This window comes from Heterocephalus glaber, unplaced genomic scaffold (assembly GCF_053883595.1).
Source record: "Heterocephalus glaber isolate CG9 unplaced genomic scaffold, H.glaber_assembly_v1.0 deba00001447, whole genome shotgun sequence".
Classification (NCBI taxonomy): Eukaryota; Metazoa; Chordata; class Mammalia; order Rodentia; family Bathyergidae; genus Heterocephalus; species Heterocephalus glaber.
Window position 1 is genome coordinate 7,587,832 of NW_028258299.1, and position 9,877 is coordinate 7,597,708.

Sequence of the window (9,877 nt, forward strand, 5' to 3'; positions counted from 1 at the left end):
TTGCCCCACCAAGCCTGGGCTCAGGCTTTTATTATGGGATATGCTGCTAATTTAGGTGTTTCATGAATGCCTTTTATCAGAATGAAGTTCCCTTCTGGTTTTGGTTTGTTGAAAGTTTTTCCGTTTTTATCTATATTTGTGGAATGAGTTTGAATCCAGGGCTTCCTGCATGTTAGGCAAGTGCTCTTGAGCGGAGTTATATCCCCAGCCCTTTTTAGTTTTTATTTTGAGACAAGGTGTTGCTAAACTGCACACCATTAGCGTGCTGCAGGTCCTGGGTTCAATCCCCAGCACCAAGAAACCAAACCAAAACAAAAGCGTGGAGGGGAGGAAAGAGGACAGGAAGGAGAGGAGAAGCCCTTCAGAAGCCTGGCTTAGTTTGGAGTCTCAAGTGATAAGCTTTGTGTTTGAAAAAAAACAGTGAAGCTTTGTATTTGCAGATTTGCACTATTTGCTTTCTGCAAATTAAACTAAGCTAATTTCCCAGTTGAGGCTGTTAGGGGGAATTTGAGCAGGTAAGGAAGCTTCCAATGGGATCTTCTTGCCTCGGCTTCCCAAGTACTGTGGCTGGAATTACAGGTATGTGCCACCGTCCCTGGCTTTGGGAAATTTTTTAAAAATCAGAAATGGATGTTGGATTGTCAAATGCTAGAACGCCTCTTTATGATCCAAGACAGTTGTGGTACCTCCTCCCATTTCCAACTAGTCAGAAACAGGGTCAGTGCATTTACCGAGGTTTTGTTTATCTGTTTAGTGACTATCCACCCATATGCTGTTACTATAGTGAAATATATTTATTCCAAACTGTTCTTGAAAGTTCCTTCATCTCACAGTCTCATGAGGTTTTATTTTTTTCTGTAAAATGGGACAAAAATAACTCCACGCATATTTATGAGGCCAGAATGCACTGGCATATGGAAAAGACTGGGCTCAAATTCCTGGCATACAGTCGCCACGCACTTTAAGTTCGTTTATAATTTACAGGCGGTAGCACAGGTATCTATGTTCTTGTCTCATCCACCTCCTCCTTCCGTTTTTCGGAGGCTGAGACTTCCCCTGTTTAACGCGTCGTAGGCCCGCTTCTGAGCAATCGGAATCCCGCTTCCGGGTCTCTAATCCCCCCCTCGGCAGCAGAAATTGACCAATTGGCTGTGAGACCTTCATTAGCCCCGCCCACAGATTGAAACTGCCGCTTTGGGACGCCAAGTAAGTAATGTAAGTAACTCTGCGGCTGGGAGTCGGGGGGTCCCACCCCTCCTTCGACCAATCAGAATAGCCATTGGGGCCCCTCCCCCGGCCGCGCACGGGAAGTCAGGACGAGGCGGAACTTGGAGCTGCGCAGGTTGGCTGCGGCTGGCTGGGGGGCTCTGGAGCTGCCAAGGGTAGGGGGTGAGCGCGGGGCCAGTCGAGGGCGTGGTCGGCGGGAGGACCACATGCGTCCCACATCCGGTTGCTCGGGGCCCCCGCTGGGCGCCTCGGTGTCCCCTGCCCTGGCTCCGTTACTGCTGCGTCTCTTTTGAATGTCGCCTACATTAGGCTTCTTCGCGTTTTCAGCGTCCAGTGGGGGCGGCCGGGAGCGGCAGACACAGAGACCTCGGTGCGGCGTGCCCCAGCAGCACCGGACAGGTGAAGGGCGACCCGGGCCGGGCCTGGCGTTCTCTGGTCTGCACCCCTGGACTCGAGTGATCGCGCGTCTCCTTCCCCGCACCCTGCGAGCTCGGCGCAGGCCCTGGGGTGTCCCCAGGTGAGGTGTGGGTGTGGGGCTCTGGCGGGGCGGGATGGCGGGTGTTTGCAGAAATCGCTTCCAGAGGAGCGTGTGTGTCCCAGAGTCGGGCTCCTGAGGACGGACGGAAGGGCTGGCAGGAGGAGGAGGAGGAAGAGGTTATCTAACAGTCTCCTCTCCACCCTGCTATGAAAAGTCCTTCTGACCCTGCACCCTCGACCTAGATTTTGGTTCCAATCTTGGCCTTGCCTCTGAGTAGCTGTGTGACTCAGGGCACGTTGCTTAACTTCTCTGAGCTTCGCACTTCATGTGTGAAAATAAAGGAAATAGGTCCGGTGCGTGGGGGCAGGGAGCTTAGTGGCAGAGCACACCATTAGCGTGCTGCAGGCCCTGGGTTCAATCCGAAGCACCAAGAAACCAAAACAAAACAAAATCGTGGAGGGGAAGAAAGAGGACTGGAAGAAGGGGAGAAGCCCTTCAGAAGCCTGACTTAGGTTGGAGTCTCAAGTGATAAGTTTGTGTTTGAAAAAAATAGTGAAGCTTCGTATTTGCAGACTTGGACTATTTGCTTTCTGCAAATTAACCTAATTTCCCAGTCGAGGCTTTTAGGGGGAATCTGACTGAGCAGGTAAGGAAGCCTGGTCCTTTTAGGAGTGAGAGACATTTATCCCGGTGTGGTGGTGCATGCCTTTATCCCAGCACTTGGGAGGCTGAGGCAGGAGGAGCTCTGTGAGTCTGAGGCCAACCTGGGCTATAGAGCGAGACCCTTAGACATTTATCTGCTGGGTAACTGTCGCCATGCATCGCCCTATGTGCCCTAAGACAACCTGGTGAGGTTCATACTGTTGCGTGTTAGCAGATGAGGACTGAGGCCCAGTGAGGCTGGAGAACTGCCCGAGACTTCACAGTTAAGGGCATCCAGGGAGGGTGTGCGCCCAGGCCTCCTCCTCAGCCCCGTGCGACGCTGTTTTGACCTCAGGCAGAGTCGCCCAGGATGGTGGAGACTGAAGACCTCATGCGCCTCCGGCTGCACAACCTGGGGCTTCTGAGGCAGCTGTGGGCCGGGCAGGCTGCTGTGCAGTGTGCGGTGGCCCGGGCAGTGTCCAAGGTGTGTGCCCAGGGGAGAGCAAGGGACAGCCTAACCCTCAGGACAGCATCCTGGCTGTGGGAGCATCTTCCTCACGTGCCCACTCTGCCAAGGACGCAGAACTGAGGCCTTGGGAGGGAGGGGACCGAGCTGGGACACTGAGGCCGCAGTGGCTCAGGACCTAAGCCTGGCTGGTGACCTGGACCTCTTTTGCAGTCAGGCGTGGACTCCAGCAGCAGCAGCTGTGACTCCGAGATGCCACTGACCCCAGAAACGTCCTCGGCCTCCCCCAGCACCTCCTGCTCACAGGACCAATGGTGCGCGTGGGCCCCCCCGGACACCCATCGGGGTCACCCCTGTGACACGGCCTGGGCCCGCTCCAGGGTGTCCTCTCTGCCTCCTGCCAAGTGCCAGCGTCCCGGGGCCCTGGGCCCTCCGAGGCCTCACTCGGTGCCCCTGCTGGCTTCCAGTGACCTGTGGGAGCCATCCACGGGGCCCGATGATCCGGGGCCTCGGGACGCCCAGGTCCCGAAGTCCATGCTGGCCCGGCGGAGCAGGCCGTCCAAGGTAACCTGGGAGAGCTGGGCACCCGGGGATGCGGCTCCTCCAGCCTCGGTTTCCCTGTCTGACAGATGTGCCCAGGGGCAGCCCCTGTGTGGGCCCAGAGGCTTCTGGGAGCCGTGGTGTATTGGGTTGGGGGCAGCCCAAGTGTTCAAGCAGGGATTACTGTTAGCTTTTCAGACAGGGGTTTGGGAGAAAGGCACCGAGCTCCAAGCTCGTGGTCCAGATGGGAAGGCTGAGGCTCAGAGCTCAGACCTGTTCAAAGCCAAAAGTAAGATGGGGCCAAACAGCCCTGGCCCCAGATCCAGATGTGCTTGGCCGGTGTGATGGTGCACAGATGCAATTCCAGCACTCTGGGAGGCTGAGACAGGAGGATCGGAAGTTCAAGCCCAGCCCGGGCAACTTAGAGAGATCCTGTCTCAAAATAAAAAGGGTAGGGGATGGAGCTCAGTGCAGAGGCCCTGGGTTCAAACCCCAGTACTTTGGTAAAAGAAAAGACCCAGCCCCTTGGCCTCCCTCCTCAGCCCCGAGTGACCTTCTGCGAGGAGTCTGCAGTGCCCGAGAGCAGCTGGCGCCTCCGGCCCTACCTGGGCTACGACTGGATCGCAGGTGAGGCTGCGCCTGTCGCCACCTGGCATGGGAGGCGGAGGTGGCACCCCTTGGCGCTGCCCTTGGCTTCAAGCAGAGAAAGTGCAGCCGCGGGATGAGTGAGCAAGTCCGAGCTGCTGTGCTGTGGGGCGGTCGGGACCTGCCAGGCCCTCCTGAGCTCTTGCTTCACTTGCCAGCCCCGCTCCCCCCAGCAGCCTCAGTGGCTTCTTGGCCGATCTCCCTCAGCTCCTTTTGCCTCCTTACTGTCTGTTTTGTGAGTGTGTTAAGATATACACAATGGCCAGTAGCCAGTGTGGTGGTGCACACCCGTAGGCCCAGCACTCAGGAGGCTGAGGCAGGAGGAGCGCCATTGGTTCAGGGCCAGCCCCTGAAGCACATAGTGAGACTGCTGCAGACCAGCTGCAGTCGATGTCGGGTAGGAAGGGGAGAGGTCTCAGGCCGGCGAGTGAGAAAAGAACCGTCGCAAGCAATGTGCAGGTTCCCTCTGAGAAGTCTCAGGGTCTGATTTATTTTTATATCTCTAAGCACTAGCGAGGGAGCATTGGGAGGAACATGTTTACATTTTAGGTTGCCTTAGCAGCGTCTAGTGAGGTAAAGGTTATTTTTACTAAACAATATATTTTTCTAAGCTGATTCATTTCATTGAACATCATGAATACATTTCTTAAAAATCACAATTGTCCCCTTATTTTCCCATACCTAGGTAGAACAGAATGTAGCTTAATCAAAGTCTCCAGAGGGTAACTTAATTAGAATCTCCATAGCAGCGGGGGTACGAGCAAGATTTAATTAATTAAATGTCAAACTTGTGGTCACCAGCTGGCCCTTGAGAAACTGCACAACGGTTAATATAGTTTGCTATTAGCTCTCTACCTCTCTATACCTCTGTTTATCTTAACTAACTGTCATTTGGGTTCATAGTTCATGAGCACGAGATATTTTCAGCACTGTGAGAAATATTGAGTAACTTGCCTCCTTAATGCATTTACCTGTCTCATCTTTCTCTCTATTTCTTATTTCCCACTATTTCTTACATCTAAAGTCTGTCCTTTTATTTTCTTCATAAGACCCCTTTAGTAATAAGAAGGTCAGCAATAAGAGGGGGGAGTTATAGTAGCGGGAAAACAGAGGAAGTTTCAGGAGAGGTTTCTTTAGAAGTGGATGTGGCAATAGAACTAAGAGAAACTGGAATTTGGGACTTTTGAGCCAGATCAGATTTCAATATATCATTGCCAATTTGCCTCATGGAGAGTTTGTTGTGAGTCACAAACACAGTGACTCCAGTGACCAGAGTAACAATTTTAAACATTATGGCAAGAAAAAATAAAACATGAGGGTACGATGTGTTCCACCTTCTTTCCCCCAGCTGGAACTTTGTCAAACAGCCTTGGAGGTCGGTTGGGCTTCGCCATGAGACCCTGTCTCAAAAAAAAAAAAAGTGTGTGTGTGTGTGTGTGTGTGTGTGTGTGTGTGTGTGTGTGTATCATAACAAGGGCTGAGGATATAGCCCAGTAGTAGAACATTGGCCTGGCATGCACAAGGTCCTGAGTTCAATTCCCAATACTGAAAAAAAAAGTTTCAAGATAAAATAGGCACAAGCTGACATTTACCATTTTCACCATATTTAGAAGCACAGCGTGTGTGGTAGCATTGAGCACGGCATGTTATTGTGCGGCTGTCGTGTCCCTCCAAAACTTTCTCTTCTTTTTTTTTTTGGTACCAGAGATCGAAGTCAGGACCTTGCGCTTTCGAGGCAGGTACAGTGCCGCTGAGCTACACCCCCGGCCCAAGAACTTTCTCTTGTAGAAATTCCTGTGTCTGTCCTCCCTCCCTCCCCCCTCTCTCTGTCTTTCTGTCTCTCTCTCTCTCTCTCTCTCTCTCTCTTTCTTTCTGCAGGGTCTCACTTCGCAGTTCAGGCTGGCCCTGAACTCACTATGTGGCCCAGGCTGGCCTCGAACTCCTAGTGATCCTCCTGCCTCAGCCTCCTGAGTGCCAGGATTACAGGCCTGTGCCAACAGGCCCCGCTGTGAATGAGTGTTTAAATGTGGCAGTCAGAGAAGGTCCTCCCTTGCTCTTCTCCGCAGAGGTTTCCCTGACTGTAAATCCTAGCATCCTGTCCAGACACAAGGCAGGATCTGGCCCCTGCTGTTGCTGTATCCTGACCTCGGGCTAACTGATACCTCTCTCTGTTCCGGCCTCGCTGGCCTTGGTGATCCTTGAGCCTGCCATGCACATGGCCACCCCAGGCCCTTTGCACTTGCTGTGTCTGCTGTCTGGTGTGCACTTCCCAAGCTTGCTCCCACTGGTCCCTTGTCATTGTGCAGGGCTTAGCTCTGTCACCAGATCTTCTCTGAGTGCAGTGTCACAGGGCCGCCACCCATGCCACTGCTTGTGCCCTCAGCCAGGTTTCTGCATAGCATTCTCAGGAACTGTCTTCCCGACAGACGTTCTCAGAACTGCTCTCCTCCTCCTCCCCCTCCCCCCTCCCCCTCCTCCTCCTCCTCCTCCTCAGCGGCAGCCTCAGAGTAGACATCCGGCCATCTTGTCTTTGCCCTGTTCCCCAAGCCCAAGGACTGTGGCAAACAGTAGTTGAGTGAATAAGTGAACTATGCACTTGGTGCTGTTTGGGTCCCCATTCTACAAAGGCTAAAACTGAGGCACAGGAGGCTGAGGCACTGGGACTAGTGTCCTTGGGGTGCTGTGGCCCCATGGTTGTGGGGACACAGACCTTGCGCTCCTTGCTTCCTGTCTCTGGAAAGACAGAGGTGCCTGCCTCTGGTCGCCTTGTGTGTGTGTGTTGTACCCTCTTTCCCTTCATGTGTTTATTTCCATAGGTTTTGAGACAGGGCCTCATTATGCAGTTCAAGCTAATCTTGAACTCACCATGGGGCCCAGGCTGGCCTTGAACTCCTGGTGATCCTCCTGCCTCAGCCTCCTGAGTGTTGGGGTCACAGGCATGCGCCTCACCATGGTGGCTTGTCCCCCTCTGTACAAGCTTGCCCGGTCCATGAGCACCTCTGTCGAGCGCCCTTCAGTACCTCTCTGGACTCCCACTGCTGCTTCCCACATGGATCCCTGTCGTGGCCTGATTGGTGGCCCTGCTTCCCTCATCTAGTGGCAGCCAGAGGAGGAGTCCTGTAGACATCCATGGCTGAGCTGATTGTGTCACTCCTTGTCCCCAGCCCATGATGGGCTTCCTAACCCCATCTCATCCATCTTACCCCTCAGTTCCAGCCATTCATTCCCTCTCCTGGGTGTTGTCCAAACACCAAGCACACTCCTGCCCCAGGGCCTTTGCATCTGCCTTTTCACCCACCTGCGGGGCCCTTCCTGAGGTGTCCACATGGGGTCATCAGGTTTCTGCTTGGCTGTCACCTCCCCTGGCACTGTAGACCTGCCACCATCATTGGCCTGGGCCCACTCTTGTGCCCCGGTGGGTATCACCATTCAGTGTTGTCTCACGGATTTCATTGGTGACAGTTCGTCTGTCATCACTTTAGAATGAGAGCCTCATGGGGCGGGGCCTTTTGCTCCCTGTGCTTTTCCCGCCGACCTGTTTGGGGGGGGGCGGCGGGGGGGGGGCTCCAGACCATGCCATGGTTCAGCAAAACCCACGCAGGTGGACGGTCCCCTGCTGGTGTTCATGGGGTGCAGCGGGCACCTTAAGGGCCGGCCGGGCCCCCACCCCCGGCTTCAGCACTCCCCTGCCTCGCCCTTGCCAGGGTCCCTGGACAGCAGCTCACCTGTCAGCAGCAAGCCCGAGGCCTTCTTCTCCGAGCTGCAGGAGTTCCGGGAGGCCCACCGGGAGGAGTGCATCGGCCGCGTCCACGAGTGAGCTGGCGGGCGAGGGGGCGGGGCCCGGCGAGGGGCGGGGCCCGGCGAGGGGCGGGGCCCAGCCCTCCTCCCACTCCTCCTCTCTGTGCCCGCAGGCCCCACCTCCAAGGCCTGCGGCAGGGTGAGGATGCGGAGAAGGGCCATGAGTGTGAGTGTCAAGGCTCTGGGGGACCCCGAATTGTTTGGGGGGCTTCACGGGAATGGGGCCTTCCCTGTGTGCCACCCCCACCCTGGGCCTGGACTTGCTTCCCAGAGGGGTTGGAGCCCATGTGCTTGGGCAAAGCCAGGCCCCAGCTCAAGGGACCTGGTGCTTCTCGTGGCTCTTACAGGTGTGTTCTCCTACCGTGTCAACCGGCGCCTGTTCCTGGTGCCCTCGGACCCTGGTGTCCCCTGCCGCTTGTGTGGGACCCCTCGGGACCAGCGGGGCCCCGAGACCCTGGCAGAGCCTGCACAGGTCCAGTGAGTGGTGGCTGGGACACCGGGACCCCTGGGGGCAGCCCCGCAGCGGAGGTGGCAGCCGAGGGGGCAGAGGTGGGCTGTGCCCTCACCACACCCCTGTGCAGGGTGAGCGTCCCGCCCTCGGTCCTGGACCCCCCGCACCGGTACCGTATCCACCGACGCAAGAGCTTCGACGCCTCCAACACGCTGGCCCTGCCTCGGGTGAGCGGGCCAGGGGTTGGGCGGGCACGTGGGAGGGCCAGAGGCACTTGGAGGCCCGGGGAGGGCTTCGGGGTCCCTGAGGGCGGGCACAGAACAGGCCCTGGAGTGTCTTCTCCCGCAGCCGAGCTGGGCTGGTCCTGGGGTCAGGGGTGATGTCCGCCGTGGCTTCCAGGACAGGTGCCAGCCTGTACCCGGGCACCCGCAGGTGGCCCCGTGACAGAGCTCTCGGGTGCCATGTGTGCAGGCCTGGGGACAGTCGCTTCCTGGAGCGGCCTCCCACCTGAGGCCGGGCACGTGGGGTTGGGAGCAGAGGGAGTGGACGGACAGTTGGCTCGCCTGTAAGGAGGAGGTCACGGTGCCGTCTTAGTGTTGGGTGGTGAGGTGCTGGCTCCTGTGCCGCCTCCGTCTCAGCCCCGGGGCCCCCGGGTGGCCGGACCAGGATGGATTGGAGGGGGAGGCCTGGGAGAGGCTCCTGTCCTGGGGCCCCTCCATCCTGAGCGGGTGCCGCCCTCACTCCGCGCTCTGCAGCACTGTCTGCTGGGCTGGGACATTGCCCCTCCAAAGCCCGAGAGAAGCTCGGCCCCCAGGAGTCTCGACCTCTGGTCCTCGGTCTCCTCTGCGGCCCAGCACCGGAAGCTGCTGGCCGCCAGCCCTTCTCACCTGGTACAGTTGGGGTGGCAGAGTCCCCTGAGGGGCAGGACGGGAGTGGGGGTACAAGGCCCTGTCCCCTGCACCCTCGCGCCCTTCCCCGCCTCCCCTGCCCGACCCCGGAAGCTGAGCCAGACTCTAAGACTCAGGACCCCAGTGAGCCTGACATTTCCCACCCCTTGCCCAGGCCTTGCCAGAGCAGGCCCCGCGCCCCACTCCGATGTGGTCAGAGCCCCAAGTCCCACGGGCCCCACAGTGAAGCCCTGAGCTCTGGCCACCTGGACGGCAGCGCTGTCAGCCCCAGCGTCCTCTGCAGGCAGTGCCACGAGGAGGAAGCCCCTGCCCACCTCGGGATACAGAGTGGGGTCTCGGGGTGGGGCCAGTGGTTTTGGGGATGAGTTTGTAATAAAGCCCCGCTCCTGTTCCTGCCTGTGTGGGTCTGTCCTGCTGATGCCCTCGGCGGCCTGGCCTCAGCCGCCCTCCCCTCCCCTGGGAAGGACACGGGCTGCCTGGTGCTGGGCATTTGTCACTGGCTGCGGCGTCTTGCACAGGTGGCGCCCTGCAGACTGTGAGGGTCCAAGACAGAGCGGGGCCCAGGCCAGAGGGAGGTAAAAAGCAGCAGGGAGCTGAGCATGGCAGTGCAGGCTATAATCCCAGCACTCTGGGAGGCCGAGGCAGGAGGATCGCAAGTTTAAGCCTGGGCAACTTAGGGACTTAATGAGAGCCTGTCTCAAAATAAAAAAATGGTCTGGAGA

The 9,877-nt window shown here is 57.2% G+C and overlaps 1 protein-coding gene across 7 annotated transcripts; it reads left to right on the plus strand.

Annotated features, from left to right (window-relative positions):
* The first annotated feature begins 1,203 nt into the window (after window positions 1–1,203).
* On the plus strand, window positions 1,204–9,546 carry Miip (migration and invasion inhibitory protein). Of its 7 annotated transcripts, none has more exons than XM_087214651.1 (12): window positions 1,204–1,342; window positions 1,555–1,744; window positions 2,703–2,831; window positions 3,027–3,127; window positions 3,281–3,377; window positions 3,896–3,980; window positions 7,703–7,811; window positions 7,910–7,962; window positions 8,144–8,273; window positions 8,378–8,474; window positions 9,003–9,137; window positions 9,310–9,546. In XM_087214651.1, exons 3-12 carry the CDS (start codon window positions 2,718–2,720, stop codon window positions 9,379–9,381), a joined length of 993 nt encoding a protein of 330 aa, XP_087070777.1. In that variant the 5' UTR covers window positions 1,204–1,342; window positions 1,555–1,744; window positions 2,703–2,717; the 3' UTR covers window positions 9,382–9,546. The 7 variants fall into 7 exon arrangements, with proteins under 7 accessions (XP_087070777.1, XP_004863607.2, XP_012920664.1 ...); XM_013065210.3 differs by having other exon boundaries at window positions 1,281–1,389; XM_087214652.1 differs by having other exon boundaries at window positions 1,301–1,382.
* The last annotated feature ends 331 nt before the right edge of the window (window positions 9,547–9,877 follow it).

Excerpts from the sequence above, each read along its gene's own strand:
- Miip (XM_004863550.4), top strand. The coding sequence starts at position 2,718 with ATGGTGGAGACTGAAGACCTCATGCGCCTCCGGCTGCACAACCTGGGG. Across the intron at positions 3,981-7,702 it reads GGGCTACGACTGGATCGCAG|GGTCCCTGGACAGCAGCTCA; the intron begins GTGAGGCTGCGC and ends CGCCCTTGCCAG. Across the intron at positions 7,812-7,909 it reads TGCATCGGCCGCGTCCACGA|GCCCCACCTCCAAGGCCTGC; the intron begins GTGAGCTGGCGG and ends CTGTGCCCGCAG.